This window comes from Lycium ferocissimum, chromosome 11, assembly GCF_029784015.1.
Source record: "Lycium ferocissimum isolate CSIRO_LF1 chromosome 11, AGI_CSIRO_Lferr_CH_V1, whole genome shotgun sequence".
Classification (NCBI taxonomy): Eukaryota; Viridiplantae; Streptophyta; class Magnoliopsida; order Solanales; family Solanaceae; genus Lycium; species Lycium ferocissimum.
In genome coordinates this window covers 66191298-66210332 of record NC_081352.1, presented here as the reverse complement: position 1 = coordinate 66210332, position 19035 = coordinate 66191298, and the positions used below count along the sequence as shown (strand labels likewise).

Below are 19035 nucleotides of genomic sequence, written 5' to 3'. Positions count from 1 at the left end.
TGTAATAGAATAGTGAAACGCCGGTATTGATAAAAGGCTAAGAATATAATAAAATATAATATATATATACATTTATTTTTTTTAATTTTAAAAAATGTTAGAAGCACAAATAGGTATTTCGGAGGAGACAGGACAAAATTGGGGTCGGCAGGCGGGCACCGCTCTCAATCGAAAAACAGCAGTTGAGGGGTTAACAAGGTTCTTACAAACAAATGTAAGCAACGAATTTGTGTATTAGAGCGGTTGAATCAACGAGGAAGTGAAGATGAAGATGAATTGAAGGTGAATAGAGAAGAAGTAAAAATGAAGAAGTTAGCCATGGCTAAACGTCTTATATAGGCATAGGATCCGAGACTAAGCATAGTATCCTAACCAATCTGGGGATGCCCACGTGTCCCATAATTAATGAGACGTGATTTGAAAAGACGTGCGTAACGGCGGTTACGAGAAATTAGCCGTTCGGGGTGTGACACGTGGTCGATGGCGGTATGACGTTATGTAACCGTTTCGCCAAAATGAAAAGATAAGAACGAGCCTATGGAACCACCGGTTTCGTGACTCATCCACTTCCCGTTACTCCGGCAAAGCTTCGGTTCGGAAAGTGTGGGGACTATCTGTATACGGTAAAAGTCGGATTAATGCTTGACCGGTGAGATCGGGGACCAAGAAAAGGAAGAAAACAAGCACGAACGCTCAGACCGGGGGTATTGCATTAGTAGTGTTTGATTAGAAGAAGTCGGAGGAAAACCGTAAGGTCAGATTTATCCGGGGCAACCACTGCCCATCACGGCCCCGTTCCGGTTTCTCAATGGCCGAGTTGATCATGGCCGTCGTTAGTCCTTCTCCTCCATGGCCGAGTTGGTCGTGGCCGTTAGTCCGGCCGATCGGTTATTCGATTCCCCACGTGCGAAGACCGTTTTGCCACAATCGTCGCCAACAGACGGGTGTCGACCGTACGACCCAACCTTATCCTTATTAGGCTCTCTCCTTTATTCTAAAAATGTCTTTATGATGTATGAAAGGCGCCCATAGAGCAAAACCATAAATAGGGGGCACTTCCTACACGGAGTTAGGCTTTTCGTATCTAAAACATTCTTAATAGAATTTATATCGTTTCCATCTCTCTCTCTCTCTCTTCTTTCTTTCGTTTGATCCCGCTTTCAGTGTCTTTTGACTCAATTCACCCATCCAATACGATAATAGTATTACAATATATACATATATTAGGCTCGAATCCATAAATATCTACATATTCATCCAAGTTATCAGTTTATATATTTACATATATATGAATCTTCTATAACGAATCACATTCTATATTCTTCGTTAATCAAAATAAATTAAAGTGTCCACATATCCCATACCCTCATTTATAAATTGTTTGTTACTGGTTTCGGGATAAACGTTAGCATCGCCACCCATTTATCAATTGGTAACGATTTTGAACCAATCAAAATCCAAGTCGGTTCAAGAGAGGCGGTAAATATACAAATGGGTCGGACGAATAGCCACCACATTTGGTGTGCTAATCCCGTTTTGGAAGCCCGACGAAGTGTCCGCTTGACCAAGTGAATGAGATCGCTATGAAGCTTTAGAGAAACCTTTTGCGGGGGTTCTTATGGTCTTTACGCGGGCCACCACAGAGCAACAACGCAGAATTCCCCGGAGAATACACGAGCTATTCAGAAATCTTGCCGGTGGGATTCCTAAACCGGATAGAGAAAAGAGGGAAAGTGGCGGGATGGGTCCCGCAATTGAAAGTTTTGTCCCACAAAGCAATTGGGGGATTTGTGTCACACTGCGGATGGAATTCAATACTCGAAAGTATATGGTGTGGGGTGCCTATAGCGACCTGGCCATTGCACCTCGGAGCAGCACGTGTAAACATTGGAATTCGATACTCGAAAGTATATTGCATATATAAATTATTCTTTATACATATATATTAAGCATTAAACACCCTTAAATTTTGAAACACTTGTCGCAGGCAAATGTGTTTCAGTTGGTGAAAAAATGGAGACACGCAGTTGAGATCACTTTGGATTACTGTGAAAGGAATAAAGATCAACCGATGGTAACTTCAGAAGCCATAGAAAAAGGTGTAAAGAAATTGATGGAAACTAACTCTGAAGTAAGAGATAAAGCAAAGGAGATGAAGGAGAAGAGCAGGGCTAGCGTAATGGAAGGTGGATCTTCGTACTTGTCTCTTGGGAAACTCATTGATGAACTACTGAAGAACGCAGCTTTGTTACTTTGTTCATAATTTTACCATAAATGAGGTAGAGTTTCTATAAGTGTACTAAATTATCTCCTACCCAATTTACAGATCCTTGTTAATCATATCTTGTTATACTTTCTATTTTTTAAAAGGTGATGGTGGTTGTGGTGGTAGGGAATATTTCAGAGATTTGAATTTAATAATTGGAAATTGTCTTTTAACTTTGGTTTAGAAAACAATAAGGTACCGTGAAGTCTGAGAGATTGAAATCCTCCGGTACCACTCTTATAAGTTTTGAAGTTAATGGGGATTGGGGCTGTGAACAAATTATTTCGGGATTATAATACGAGAATTAGATAATGATAAAATTATTTAGTGAATATACTTTTATAGTAGATGTTTGTTTCGTTAGATTTAAAAGCGTCCTTAAAAAGCTTCGGGAGAAAGCTTTGGAAAAGGGCATTAGCTGAGCAGCTGTTGTTGCTTTATTTGCGGATTACTAATTCCAAAATTGCTATCCAGATCGAATGTGGTATAAACAAATTCCAAAACAAAAAATAGTACCAAACATGAGATAAAGGAACCCACAATTATCTTGTGATTATAAATCCGAGTTAATTGCCTGAATAGTCATTCAACTAGTGGTAATTTGAGTTTATAGTCTCTTTATATGGTTTTGAATAAGATTCACCTCATAAGGTTTATTTTAGGATCGAGCGCCTCAAACTCCATTAATAAACATTCCATCCAATGGAACAATACAGTAAAATGAAACTCCTATATTTTGCTTCCAATGTTGATTTATTTAATGGGAGTGTTACTAAATTTAATTCTTTTGGAGGATTTACATCATTTTATAGACTTGAACTGGACAGAAATTTTGAGTGAATAACTTATGTGGTCACTCAACTATAGCAAATTATCTATAAAAGTCCCTAATATTTGTTTTATATCAACAAAGTTACTCAAGGTCGACTAGTTTTCTCACAAGGTCACTCAAGTTAGACAAGTTTTATCACAAAGTCACTTAGCCAAAAAAACTAAAGAGATAATTACATAAACCTCCCCTCAAGTTTGGCTTTGTAACACTTACTTCTTTTGTGGTTTAGTACGATATTATGCTAACCTTTTTTATTTTAATTTTCTTTATAACAATTCATTTAACTAATTTTTCTCAATATAAAAACATGTTATTTAACGAATTTGTCGTTTACTTTATAATATATTCTTTTTTTAAATTAATATTGTAAACATCTTTTTTGTCAAGCAAAATCATTTTCATCTAGTCTATGACAAAAATATGGCGTAGAAGTTGTTTATATCGGATTAGGCTTCCTCCCTTTTTCGTTGTCTCAATTTTCCAAGTCCTTTCCATTTTAAGATGATTGGTCTAAATTTAATTAACAAAGGCAAGGTCTTAATCAGGGTTTGGACTCGGAAACCTCCAAAAACCTCCAAGTTCTACTCATTGGCTATATAGCTCATAATGTTAGGAAAATTTTAAAGTATCAATAATGCAAGGCCTGGAATTTGCCAAAATTCAAATTAGTATGACTGATTCAATATTCAAACATGCACTTATACATATCGAAAAATATGAGAAGGCAAAAATCAAGTGAAACATTTTTTTTTCTAAGATGAATCTTCATGGTGTATTTGTTTTTTGTTTTTTTTTTTTTGGTCTTTTAATTGGCGTTTTGGTTCATCTGATTTTTAATATGAATTTCTATGTATATTTTAATTCAAAGTAGAACTGACTCGAAAACTACAAAAGTTTGTCAAATTCCATAAGCTATACCACTGCCAACACTTGATCGTCAGCATTTTTTGATTAGATAATAAAAAGGGGGAACACGATAAAGAATTAATTGATTAAGGAGATGAAATTATAGTAAAAGAAAAAAAAAAAAAAAAAAAAAAAGAGGAAAAAAGGATTATTAATCAAGTAAAAAGGACTTTTTTCTTGGAAAAAAAGGTGTTTACAAAATTACTTAAATAAAAGAATATATTATAAATTAAAGGACCACTACCAGAAAAAATATATACATTAAAGGACAAAGTCGTTAAATAATAATTTTTTCATTAAGAATAATTAAGTTAAATGAATTTTATAAAGGAAAAAAAAAAGAGGTTAGAATAATATCATAAACCACTAAGGAAGTAAGTGTTACAAAGCCAAACTTGAAGGTGGTTTATGTAATTATCTCTTTATTTTTGGCTATAGTGACTTTGGAGAAAAGCTAAGTACAGCTTTTGTGCGACTTTATTGATACAAAATAAACATGGTGACTTTGATAGATAATTTGCTATAGTTGAGTGACCATATAAGTCATTCACTCCAGAAATTTTCCTATATAGTTTCTGAGAAAAGATTTATAGTCTCAGCTTTGATTGTTTCTGTAGCCAACTGATAATTTTTGAAGAAAATCTACTTGAATTGAGTTTATGCATCAATTAATACTAATTTATTATATTAAGATAATAAATTTTAGGAGTTCTTAGCGTTTTTGCACCCTCAATGTATAAACCTTTTTTTAGTTTGCACCATATCCTATATTTCTTTTATGATTTACACCCTAACCTATTAATTTCTTGGCAAATTCATAAAAAAGACCATTCTATGAGAGATAAAATAGGAAATATGTAATTTAAGCGAGAGTGGAGTTAGGCAGGGTAAGAATGGATTGGAATAACGCTGGGTTGTGAAAGTTATTTTGCTCTTGATTATGTTATGAAAACCTCCATGTGCTTGTTGTCTATCTCACTTTCCGAAATAAATATGAATATTTACTGATGCATTGTGCGTAGCTATGCGATTCTTCGTGAACGTAAAAAAGCCTGAAAATGATCAATGACATCTTGAAGGAGAAACAATTGTCAAAGGAAAGACGAAACAAACAAGATTTCTCGTAGTACATCCTTGGTGAAGTAGCCAACAAAGAATCAATTCTGATATAAAATAACCTTTAATGCAATCTTCACAATGTTGTTTGCTGCCTTTGAAACAATCTCTGCTCAGGGGCGGAGCCAGCCTATCGGATGTGGATTCGGCCGAATCCAGTAGCTTTTATGTGAACCATGTATTTGTATTAAAAATTTTGTCAAATATGTATAAATTATTAATTAACCAGGTAACTTTAAAAAATTAGAGCCGAACATGAAGTTTTGAATCCTGGCTCCGCCTCTGTCTCTGCTGCAATTGCCTTAGGTTTTAAGCTTCTCAACCCCAGCGTCATTCCAACCCATTCTTGTCCTGCCTAACTCCACTCTCTCTTAAATTACATATTTCCTATTTTATCCCTCACAGAATGAACTGTTTTATGGGTTTGCCAAGAAATGAATAGACTAGGGAGTAAATCATAAAAAAATAAAGGATAGGGTGCAAATTAATAAAATAAAATAAAAAAGGTGTATAAATTAAGGGTGTAAAATTCCAAGAACTCTAAATTGTCATTTAGCATTGCGTAATTAATTGTTCATGATAAATCTTATGTGACAAATATATATCATACATTACTTGCTATATCCATTAGATGTGGATAAGTGTTTTCTTCTTTCAACAACGTGCTCTACATTTAATTTAAACTACAAATAATTGTGAATTCCATCATTGTTTCGTCGTCCAAGGGTATTTCTGGTAATACAAAATTGTGTTTGATTTGACGTGTCATTTGATGGTTCCACCTGTTATTTGTGGAGATACCCATGTCGCACCTGAATTTTGTAAGCAAATTATTAATTATCTCTTATTTTAATTTATTTATTTTTTTGCTCACTCTACTTCTTCTTCGGCTTTCTCCGCTTGCCTTTCTTTCCTCTTTCTCTTGTGAGTTCTTCTTATGCTCTCTTACACATTTTTTGTTCACATTTTCTTTTAATCTTTTGGTTTCTTTCTATTTTTTTGTTCCTTTTACTTAATGTTGGTTCTTCTTCCTCTTACGCCCAGCTTTCGTTTTGAATGGGAATACTTGTATATATGTGCTGACTTCTGAGTGTGAGTGTAGTGCGGTTGGGCATGTTGTTTCCATTCTTTAATTCCCAGCTTTCGTTTTGAATGGGAATACTTTTGTCCATTTTGTTTGGTGTGAGTTCTCTGTTTCCGGAGTTGTTTTATGTAATCTTTCTTTGTTATTGTATTTTCTTTACGGAAAAGGGCCAAAATTCAACGAGCTTTGAAAAATAGTTATTCATCCTGCATCGTTATCTTTAGAGTTAATTATCCCCTTCTGATTATCTTGCCAATTATATTATCCTTAAATACAGCACATTCATAGCATCGTATCAGCCTTCAAAATTATTTTCCCTCAAATAACTTTTACTCACTAAAATAACTTCAATCGACCGAATTTTTTTTTTTTAAATAAAAATAATACGGATAATTTTTCAAAAAAATATAAAAATAATTCCGTATTATTTTTCTTTGAAAAAAAAAAATTCGGATTGAGTTATTTTAGTGAGTAAAAAATTATTTGAGGATAAAATAATTTTGAAGAAATTTACATGATTTACGCCATGGCAACGATTAGATTGCGTATAATTGACCCATGTAAAGTATAACGAAGCATAATTGCCTAACTTGAAGATAATGCATTGAATCAACTATTTTTCAAAGTTTAGGGGTAATATTGGCCCTTTTCCGTTTTCTTTATTTGTAAACTTGCTCATATACGTTAGTTCCATATTCTTTTTGAATAATGTATTTCTAGATTTTTACATTCATGTTAGTAATTTTCTGGTTTATCATCTTTTTGATGAATTTTGTTTGGTTACAAATTATCAATTTAAAGTGGATTACGTCCCCAAGGTGCTTGAGGATATGTTTGTATGAGGTGAACCTGAACTTTTATATTCTGTTAATTTTTTTGTTGGTAAACTCTGTTTGTTTTTCTTTTAACTCGTGATTATGAGCCTGATTGGTTGGGCTTAAAAAAAGCAGTTTATAAGTTGAATATAAGCTTATAAGTTGGGTAGTCCAACTTATTTTTCTTATCTTATGTTATTTTGTCACTTTATAACCGCTTTAGATAAGTCGAAATCAACGAATTCAATTATTTTTTGAATTTTTATTTTAAGCGACAAAATGACTTTTGCCTAAGTAGCAAACTAAAAAAAGCTGAAAGCGAACATAGATAACTTATAAGCCAATCCAAACGGGCTCTATGTACTGTTTTTTTTGAGAAAATGGCGCGAAATTATTCAAACGTTTCAATCAAATCCTAACTATAAACCAAACCTTTAGGACCCTCCTGGTCATTTTAAAAATGGAATAATTTGCTCCCTGAAATGCTATACCCAGATCTGAAAAATGCAGTGAATTACACGCCCCAGCCAGCATTTAACACGTAAATTTTTCATCTAAATCTATTTTTATTACTTTTTCCTTAATTCTTTTTCTTCTTTCCAACACCTTCCACCATTCATAGCTCCAATGGAAGTTCTTGAATCAAAAACAGAACCTTTCATCATTGTATCACCAATAAAAAAGCTTCAAGTTTGAACAGATTGAATGATGGAACAGTAAGATATTTTTTTGTTCATAGCTGTAGATAATTTCTCAAAACTTTAGCCCCTAAATTCCCTCTGCAATCAGTAATAAACTAAATGGTCCTGATCTCTAAAGTTATTTTGGCAAAAGGTTTTCTAGGTTCTACTTCCTCTCCTAAAAAACAATCCATGCCAGAGCTCTTTTCATTAGCCACGGCTCAAATGGAAGATAGACCCACAAAGAGGCGGCAAGAAAAAAAAAGCAAGTCTTTGTTCTCTTTTTCCAAGTTTGTTAGGAAACTATTCCGGAAAGATTGCAAGAGTGTCCAGGCAGTGGTGGTATCCATCTGCTGATGGTATAAGCGGCACATACCCGGTGCGGAAGAGTGGGAGAAATGGGTTTTGTGCTAATGGTTGTTTGATTGTGATAGAGAAGAAAATTGAAATTTGGGCTGAGGTTGAGGTTGAGAAGAAGAGAGGGGTGAATGAGCTTTGGAAGGAGGTGAAGTTAGCGGAGAAAAGGGTTGATGGAGGATCCACCGCTGCCTGTGGATAACGGTGTGGCGGTGGTAGTTGTGGAGGTGAATAGTTATAAAAATTCAATATTGAATAAAAAGAAAATGAAAAATAAAGTGAAATATTTTTTTTTAAATGAGAAAATTAATATTAAATTAATAATACTTATAAAAATAAAATTTTAATAGTGTATTTTTGCGTGAATTACACTTTCTTTACCACCTCCTAATACATTAACATTTAGGGAGAATTTTAGTCAAACATTGGGGCTCAGTTGGCCATTTTCTCATTTTTGCAATGAAATGAAAGTTACATTGCATATGGTTTAGCTACTTGCATCATTATTAACCTGTGACGTAATCCTTGTTGGACAGGAGAATCATATGCGTGTTCAGTATTATTCTGGAACAAGAAACTAGAAGGCTGTCAACACTGCTAACTTTTCCCATATTTGCAGAAAATATAATTGATTTAGTCACTGTCCGTGTCACTGCCCGTGTTCATACTTAATCTACCGTGTCACTGTCCGTGTTCATACTTATTTATAATGATGTTAATAAAGTTCGATAGCTATTAAAAAAAATGTAAAATTTGGTTTAATAAAAAAGTTGTTTACAAATGCTCATATATAGTTGAAGAAAACAGTTGCTCTTTTCATCCCATCATTTGGCCCTATTTTAATCGTCAAAGTTTATAAATCAAATTTTGTGCTGTATAATAGGTGGACGGCTACACTTCACATGACTTGAAAGAAGGTTAACATCTATGTGGTAGATTGAATAATGGGATTCTTCTGGACGGTAGATGGTTATGGTTCTGACTTCTGTGTATCAAAATTTACATTTAATTGAATTCAAGGAGAGTTATTACTAATACAAGGGCGGATAACTTATTGTATGAACGGTGTTTTCAGAACCTAAAGATACAATTCTTTTGTGAACGCAACATGACTATAACAAAGCATCAAGTTAAATTATTCAGCCAATTACGAAGTCAGGACCTGAAGAAGATGGTGGCTTGCTGAAGCTGTAATTCAACAGCCCAGGTGTGTACTTTTAAGGCATTTATAACTAAAAACACGGTGCAACATTTATATCTCACCTTGTTATTTGAAATTTTAAAGTATCTTTTACCAACCTGTGTGATGCAAACGCTTGTTTGCATGAGCTCAAGGTCTGTACTTTTATGGTATTTATTTATAACTAAAAACAAGGGCAACACTTTTATGGCCTGTGTGAGCTTGATTCAGCAAATAGAACGAACTTAAGAATAAGTCGAGCTCTCTGAGGAATACCCTTGCATCAACATAAGCACCTGTGCATTGAGTGTCTTAGAGTTTTGTTTCTTCTAATGTTGTTACTCTCCCCCCCCCCCCCCTCCCCCATATTGCATGTCAAACAGAGTTGATCAACTTGATTTCTCTTTTGGGCTTTTGATTTTTAATCATTTTTTGTTTGTCACAATTTTGTTTTTAATGTTTTGGTCTCATTTAGACCAGGTTATGCCCTTAATCTAATAATTGTAGCTGAAGTTGGTTTTCTTGAGATGGTTTATTCATTTTTTTTTTTTTGGGTAGATACGGAGGAATTTTAAATTGAGAAGGCTAGGTCTAATCCCATATGGTGTTCACAACAATGGAAGCCTGATGCAAAACACATTCCAAATCAATAAGAAAACTGAATCTGGCAGACTATCAATTTGCCAACTTTCTTTGCAATGCTTTCTTAAATTAGTTCTTACTTCTCAATGTGGGTGTATAATTTGGACACGACTGTGCTAAGAATGGTACTCTAGTGTATTCAAAGGTAAGTGGATCCAGAAGTGGAGATAAACATATTAATATGAAAGTTGAGACAGATGATTGTTTGGAGTAAAAAAAAAAAAAAAAAAAAAATGTTGACGATAAAGACTACTCCTATTAGGCCTATTCATTATAGTGGGAGTCTTTGATTGACGAGTTTAGCAAGCATAGTTCATATTTAACCCCTGGGGTTCAGATTTGAGGATTATGCAGCTAGAGTAGTGAATTGGTCACCCAGTTCACCCACCTATGCTCTGTAGAAAAGGACAAGCAATAATTCAGGTGGAAGGTTTTAAAGCTCGAAATACATGGCCAGCTCTTTAAACTTGTCAGTAAAAGAATTTCATTTAGACATTCGAATTAAGGCTCATTTCGATGAGCATCTGAACATGTAATAAAGTATTCCTATCAGACTCTTCTTCCTTGAATTTTGAAAAAACTTTACACGTGTTTTCAAACACCCAGTCTGTTCCAATTGAGGCTGATGTGTATTATTAAACAAGATAACATATCTTATATGATTAAATTATTATGTAATAGGCACTTAAGAACATGTTTTTTTCAAAAATTGAGCAGAAAAAGTCAATTTATCATATGTTAAGGTGCTAGATTGAAATAAATTATAATTCAAGTGTATCCATAAAATTTAATTTGAATGTGTTCTGCCATTTTAGAATGCGTTCTGCTTTTCTTCGGCACTTCGCAAGCTCCCTAGTTAAGCTGGTTCCTTTGTGTGTCCAACACCTGTCACCGCTCACCAACCAGAAAGGTTCTTCATGATAGCAGTGGTGGCCTTGAATACTTTCATAATTCATTTTACCAATTCTTTTAAGCAATTACTTTCCAAAGTTCCACTCAAACTATTTGGGTCCCACTTAGCTTGATGCATTCTGAATGATTCACGAGAGTATGATGCGGTGTTGCACTAAAAAATAAAAAATAAAAAAAATAATTTATTTTTTCATTGAAAAATATTCAGTGATTATTTCTCAATAGATGTCAGTAAAAAAAATCTAAAATAGCAATATTTTTTTACGGAAAAATTAAAAAGTTTAAAAGATTTCAATGAGACTTTTCCCACCACGCGTTTTCGAATGAGCAACAAGTTGGGAATGAAGTGGTAAAACATATTTTACAGCACAAATTTCTCACTGAATATCGATGGGAAAAGCCTCTATTTCTAACAGTGTTGGGAGTTGGGACCTATAAAAATTTTCACGGTTTAAAAAATCAAAATCTTGCATGGTGACATTTTTTTTTATGTGAAACATGACACTGAGCCAGCAAAGTGGGTGGAGAAAGAGATAATGTCGCTTTTTCTGCCTTTACATCAAGAACCTAATGTTTGGTTAGTATTAGTATTCACCTTGTGTGAATCCAAGACAACAAGGCAAACGACAAATTGCATTGCCTAACCCGTAGGGGAACAGTCAAGTAAAAGATGTAACATCCCTCTCCTTTCCACGATTTTTTTTCCACACAACTGACAAGAATTGTGTAATGTTTCTTTTTATCTCACAATTTAATGAATCTAAAAGTATAAGAATTAGGTCCAATATATAAAAAAATCGGTCTTACACAACTAATATTAATCGCGTGAGACACATAATAAAGTTGTTACCATTCTACTTCTTTTGTACATTTATCACTAATGAGAAGAAGTGCAAAAAGTTCTCACGTTTCTCATTATGTAAGCACTGACTTCACTGCAGACATACAACACAACGGGACCAGATATCATGGCGCATAGAAGCATATTCATTTTCATCACATATTTTAATTCCCTCAAGAAAACAAAGGCAATGAATTACAATGAGACAGGCAGAACCAAAACCACATAAAGTTAGATATATCCAACAAAGCTATCATTCTTATGAGACCATTTTCTTGAAGTCCGGAGGCATTAAAGCAAGTATAAAAATACCCAGTATTTACCAAAAAGTGCTTAAAAATTTATATACCAAAGGGTATATCATGGGCTGACCACGATATACCCCAAAATTTTTTTTTCACCTAACACCAAGTCAACGAAAAATTAAAAAAAAAAAAAAAATTTAATTGTATAACGTGGACTGATCCACGTTATACAATATAAATTGTAAAACGTGGATCAGTCCACGTTTACAAATATATTTTGTAAAACGTGGACTGATCCACGTTTTACCTCTAAAGTTTTTTTTTTTTTTTTTTTTTTTTTTTTTGCGAGCAAAAAAAAAAAAAAATTTAGTAAACTTTTTTTTTTTGTAACACTTAGTGTGTTTTTCATACTTTGACCAATGATTAATCGTGTGTGAAGACTCAAACGTCAATATTTTATATAGAACCCGATATTTTTTCTGCGTACAATAATGTAGGCTCAATACATCAAGTGATACGTAGACGTTCGGATCGTCATTTTAGGGGGGGTTGAAAAGGTGCCCGAAGTAAGTTTTGTTTGAAAAACTTAGTGTTTGACGTAAGGTTATTTTAGTCAACTTTATATGTTGAGAAAATTAATCGTTTTATTTTCAAAAATTGAAACCGCGAGAAGTGAAATTGACATTCACAGTCGTATACATTACCTTGGGATTTTTACGTTGAAATCTATTACGTATCATCATCTTATAAGTAAATAAAACCGAAAATTTCACGCCAATTTGGGAAAATCGAAATCGAATGGGATAAAAGGCGTTTTTTTAAAAATCGGCTCGGCCAAACAACCTTGCGGCGCTTTGTCCGCATAGATCTCGAAAAAATACGCAAGTTCAAAAAAAAAAAAACGCGTAAAACGGACGTCCGAGCGCAAAGTTATGACCATCTAAAGTTCGACCACTTTACAACTAGCTTTTCTCCCTATATTTTTTAGAATTATATTTATATTCAAAATAATGTTTTATCGTGATTAAAAATAACACGCTTAAATCAAAACCTTAAAAAATAAAACACTTAAACCTTAAACAAAACTTATTTTCGGCACCTTTTCAACCCCTAAAATGACTATCCGAACGTCTACGTATCCTTGATGTATCGAGCCTACATTATTGTACGCAGAAAAAATATCGTGTTTATATAAAATATTGACGTTTAGTCTTCACACACTTTTGATAATCATTGGTCAAAGTATGAAAAAATAAGTTTTTTCAAACAAAACTTACTCGGCACCTTTTCAACCCCTAAAATGACGATCCGAACGTCTACGTATCCTTGATGTATCGAGCCTACATTATTGTACGCATAAAAATATCAATGTTCTATATAAAATATTGACGTTTTAGTCTTACACACGATTAATCATTGGTCAAAGTATGAAAACACACTAAGTGTTACAAAAAAAAAAAATTTTAATAAATTTTTTTTTTTTTTTGCTCGCAAAAAAAAAAAAAAAAAAAAAAAAAAAAAACTTTAGAGGTAAAAACGTGGGTCCACGTTTTACAAAATATATTTGTAAAAGCGTGGGGTCGATCCACGTTTTACAATTTATATTGTATAACGTGGATCGGTCACGTTATACAATTAAATTTTTTTTTTTTTAATTTTTCGTTGACTTGGTGTCGAGCGTGAAAAAAAAATTTTGGGGTATATCGTGGATCAGTCCACGATATACCCCTTTTGGTATATAAATTTTTGGGCACCCCCTTTTGGTAAATACCGTGTATTTTTATACCCTTTAGGCTCCGGACTCCCATTTTCTTCATCTATACTGTTTAATTTCATGATTCAGCAACGTTAGCAGTTAAGTTTGAGACCAACTTTTACGATCAAGGTATCGTGTTCTCTCAACACCGAAAAATTGACTCAAATGAGTTCTTAACAACCTCTTAACCATGTAATTAAGGAAACAAAAATTGCTGCTACTAGTTATTCTTATGACAATTACTAGAGATGTTAAGAATTAAATGAGCGATACAGCGGAACCGATTAGGATGCACCAACACAAGAACAATAATGTAAGAAAGCAATAAATGTAATGAACACAAGATTTACGTGGAAACCCAAGACGGGAAAAATCACGCAGAGAAATCAACTATAAGGTGAGGAGTACAAAACGATCTCAACAGGGTGTCGAAGACAACGAGATCAAGCGAAACGAAAGATTACAATCTCCTCAACGAAAACTCTCTCCTAACCTAAGTGTGGAATATAGTCTTGTGTGTAGTCTTGATAGTTGTTCTCTTTTTTCTTGATGTTCTTGCCAAAGATCTCCTTTAAATAGGAGTTGAAAATGTTCAAAATCCCAGTTAAAATGAGACAAGCCAGTCGAATCCCAGTTGGAATGGGACAATTATTGAATCCCAATTGGAATGAGACAATTTCGATAAACTCTTTTGGGACATATTCTAACAAGAGAAAGGGGGTGGCTGCTGGGTGGCTCCTATTTAAAGATAACACCTATCCGACATAAGCCAATAGATAATAGGCCTCACTATAACCACACAATAAATCTGTTTATTTGCCTTCTTCTCCCACTTATGATCAAATTAGGATCATACTTCATATCTTGTAACTTGGGTCGAGTATTATCCTCTTCAAGCTATACTCAAATTAACACAAGTCCAAATTTTGGCATTACAAGAAAAAGGCAGAACCACAACTATAAAAACATCAGCGTATCCAACATAGATACCATTCTTATCTATCAACATCATTAGCTTGTTTCAAAGATGAGCAAATTAGAGCTGGTGTGTGTGCCTGCCCCAGCCGTTGGTCACCTTGTTTCGACATGCAAGTTTGCAGAAAAGTTGCTTGATAGAGATGAAAGGTTATGTATAACAATTCTGATCATAAGGCCACCCCCACCATGGGATGTCAGCATAGATGCCTACATCAAACGAAGCTCCTCTGCTCCGGAGGGCAGACGAATTCGATATATCACACTTCCTCAAGCCGAACCGCCACCTGCAGAAGAACTAGCCAAGTCCATTGAGAACTATTTCTCTCTATTAATAGCAAATTATCGACCCATCGTCAAGGAAGCAATAATCAGCAACAAGTGGCCCGATTCGAACCCGAAAATTATTGGACTAGTCATTGATATGTTTTGTAGTGCAATGATTGATGTAGCAAAAGAACTTGACATTCCTTCCTATCTTTTCTTCACTTCTGGTGCTGGTTTTCTTGGTTTCTTGTTATACCTGTCCGTTTGGCACGAACAAGTTGGGAGAGAATTTAACAGATCTGATGCTGATTTAAAGATAGCAACCTATGCTCATCCAGTACCCTCAAAAGTATTGCCTACTTTTGCATTCAGCAAGGAAGGTTACGACTCATTTCGCGAACATGGTGTCAGGTTCAAGGAAACAAAAGGAATTCTCATCAACACAGTTGCGGAATTCGAAAGCAATGCTGTAAATATCTTAGCATCTGATCCTGAATTACCTCCAGTTTACACGGTAGGATTTCTTAATGACCTTGAGGGACAAAAAGGTAAGGGAAATTCCAAGACTGAAGATGAAGAAATCATGAAATGGCTAGACAAGCAGCCACCTTCATCTGTTCTTTTTCTGTGCAGCGCGGGTATTTTTGAGCCACCACAGCTAATCGAGATGGCAATTGCACTCGAACGATGTGGGGTTAGGTTCTTGTGGTCAATACGCCATCCTGTGGATGCTGAACCTTCAAAATTTGAGGAGATATTGCCAGAAGGGTTCTTGGAGAGGACAAAAAATAGAGGAATAGCATGTGGATGGGCACCCCAAGTCGATATCTTGGCTCACGGGGCAACTGGAGCATTCGTATCTCATTGTGGGTGGAATTCGATTGTAGAGAGTGTATGGTATGGAGTTCCAATTGTGACATGGCCCCTTTATGCAGAACAACATATCAATGCGTTTCAATTGGTGAATGATCTTGAGATAGCAGTTGAGTTGACATTGGATTACAGGATGCTCGAAAGTCATCATAGTGAAAGTGTGAAGGCACAGGAGATGGAGAAAGCTATAAGATGCATAATGGACAGCGAAAATCCCATGAGGAAGAAAGTCAAAGATATGGGAGAGATTTGCAGGAAGGCGCTGATGGAGGGTGGATCTTCTTTCAATTCTATGGGACGATTTGTTGAAACTATTCTTGATTCCTAGCACTGAGAAGAGAAGAATTTTACATTCTGTACTCTTTATGGCATGCTTGTTTCATTTCAGTATGTCACTGAACCAGATAAGAGCTGTTTCTATGGTGTGAGTGTAGTTATATTTATTAATTGGTGATTCCTAGGAGTGTCATAACAGTAATTTACTTTATCTAGTGACTAGTAAGATATCCTCCATTTCTCTGAACGTGATTCTTCACTTTCTTATCTTGGGATATATGAAAAACTTCTCTGTAAACTTCATTTGCCAAATTGTACTTATTACACATAAAGTTCTTATTCACTTGCAGTTTTTACTCTAAAAGGATCCTAATTGTGCTTGTTCACATTACTTTGCACCATTATCTATTGTACATATGAACTTGATCGAAATGGTAAGGTTAAACCTGTAGCCCAAGGTTTCACAACAAGAAGGTTTGTTTCATTCTTAAGGTTTTTATAGTATGTTAGTTCTCATGAGCATATTATAAAGCCGTTTTCAGAATGCATGTCAAAAGGATTTGTCTAGATGATTTTACAACTGAAAAATATTTTGTCAAGCATCTCCAATAGTTTATTCTTTCAAAAAGAGTACTTATGCCACCAGAATTTTATTTTTGATTTGAAACCACCCCAAGAGAACGGTAAGGGAAGTTAAGTTTTCTTTGTTCCAAAAATGATTTTTCAAAAATCATGATTGTCATTTTATAGTTGCATATATTTATATCACGTGGTACTAACGAGAAGGTGAACAAAGAATTTCATGAGATTTTACAAGGTATTCGAACTTGAGATGATTACGAGGGTGAGTTAACATTCTTCTTCAAGTTTCAAATAATGTAAAGGTAGATGAAAGGTTCTTCAGTGAAGCCAAATATTCAACAGGATTACTCAAGAGATTGTGTATGGAAAATTCATTGTACATGAAGACTCTAGTAAGCTTATCCTATCTCTCTTGCAAATAAGAAGATCCATAAGTACACAAATCAAATGAAATGTCAAGGTATGATTAACTCTCTATTGTATCTCAATAATTATTAAATTAGGTTTTGTGAGATACGTTTTTAAGCCACCCTAGCCTTTCGTAAAAAGGTTATCGAAATTCCTGGTTGGCATAAAAAATTGACTTTTGTATCCAAGAATTAACAGTTTTGATCTAGCGGGATACTCTCAGATGCAAACCTTGCAGGAGACAAAGTTGACTGGCATAAAATAATTTTTTGTTCATGTATATCATGAAAAGTCAAGAGCAAGGATTCACAACTTTATCTAGCTTATAAATGATTACAGGGAAGTTTGAGGACATCGAATATAAAGATGGAGATATCTCTCACTTTGATGAAGGTATATGGCAATGAAGTACAATTTTATACTCTTCTGGTAAAAATTGGTCCATCATTCTCTTAACTACAATATGTTTATCATTTGCGAGTTTGCAAGACGTTGAAAAATGTGTCTAAAGATTGAGTCAATCACAAATTCTCTAAAATGGACTCACAACATTTTCTACATTGCTGCATTTTTTGTTAAGACAAAAAATGTCTTTCACTTGCTTAGAACTGGTCTTTGGTCAATTCATTGTAACCGTGCAATTACTTTAATGTTGAGTTAATAATTTAGACTATATGATCAAATTAATTTTGGGTTACTTGAGATTCCACATGTGATAATTATGATATAATTGTTTGTATGACTCTTAAATGCTTAGTAGTTCATACTTTAAACTAGATATGAGATTTTGCAGTTATTTGTACGTATGACTCTTAAATGCTTATCCTGTGAGTTTTAAGGTGCAGCTACACTTCGGTGGTTACCTGCATGTATAACTCCTACAAGACGTTCCACCCTTTTGATGATGCCAAAAGGGGGAGAAGTTTACCTATACAAAACGTTTGCTTTGTTAGTATTTTCAGACAGGAAATGCACAAGAAGAGGGAGAAAGCACAAAGTGAGGGGGAGCCACTCCTTCAAGTTGTGCTTCAAGAATCAAAGAACATATGTTCAGGGGGAGTTCACTAATTCAGGGAAGTTCACATCCTTCTTATCGTTTTTGATTGTGTCTTTTATTAAAATTGAAAGTTTTGTACTCAATGGTTTGCCATCATCAAAAAGGGGGAGATTGTTAGGTCCAAGGTTTCACCTATTAATTTTGATGATAACAAACCAACATAATTATTAATAAAAGAACATTTACTTGTGGTAAATTTATTTTTGGTACAGGTTTATTTGATGAAGAAGGATTTGGTGAAGATCTAATCAAATATGAAAAAGAAGATATTACGAGATGGAATTACGGAAGAAGATGTTGAAGAAAAAGACTTACTCAAATCAAGGTGCAAGAATTATGGAAAGAATATTTACTACGGTCCTATGGAAGAAAAATATTCTAGAAAAGAAAAAGATCGAGATCAATTTGTTACTTAAGGAAGGTCCACAATCTATGGAGTATCAAGATATGCCAAAAGTCTTAAGTGCACAAAAATGTTCATGTTCGGAGTGATGAAAGTCCAAATACTAGAAGACGAATGTGATTACATTCAAATTAATATAAATCAAGATATCAGGTGAAATGAAGAGGATCTTGAAATTCTCTTAGGTTGTCTAAATAAAAGCTCAAATTTGTACAGCCAGAAACTTGCCAAACGAAAGCAGTCTTTGACTAGATTTCATCAATTAAGCAAAGAATTTTAATTTCGGAAAGCTCACCGTACAAGGAAATTTCTACAGCTTAGAAGTGAGGTTATAAAGATCAAGTAAGATATCTATTGTACTGAGTCATAAAAAGAAGGAAATAAGTCAGTGTTGAAATTATTCCGTGTATGACACTGAAGTAATATGGGTCAGAATCTTCTCCAAACAAAGTGATGAAGTCAACGTCCACAGGTATCAAGAAAGAATCCTTCTTAATGGACCAAGGCTTTAATGTTATAATAGCCAACAAGCCATAAGGACCAAGCTTTCTCACGTTACTCC

At 34.4% G+C, this 19035-nt stretch overlaps 1 protein-coding gene and 1 long non-coding RNA gene across 2 annotated transcripts; both read left to right on the top strand.

Annotated features, from left to right (window-relative positions):
* The first annotated feature begins 1625 nt into the window (after positions 1 to 1625).
* Positions 1626 to 2439, top strand: LOC132036939 (uncharacterized). Its single transcript, XR_009409713.1, has 2 exons — positions 1626 to 1878; positions 1988 to 2439. It is a non-coding gene; the product is annotated as an uncharacterized LOC132036939 (long non-coding RNA).
* Positions 2440 to 14416: 11977 nt separating this feature from the next.
* Positions 14417 to 16387, top strand: LOC132037968 (UDP-glycosyltransferase 71K1-like). Its single transcript, XM_059428679.1, has one exon. It carries the CDS (start codon positions 14660 to 14662, stop codon positions 16073 to 16075), a length of 1416 nt encoding a protein of 471 aa, XP_059284662.1. The 5' UTR covers positions 14417 to 14659; the 3' UTR covers positions 16076 to 16387.
* The last annotated feature ends 2648 nt before the right edge of the window (positions 16388 to 19035 follow it).

Bases quoted from the DNA above. Each gene is read 5' to 3' on its own strand.
- LOC132037968 (XM_059428679.1), top strand. From the start codon at position 14,660: ATGAGCAAATTAGAGCTGGTGTGTGTGCCTGCCCCAGCCGTTGGTCAC.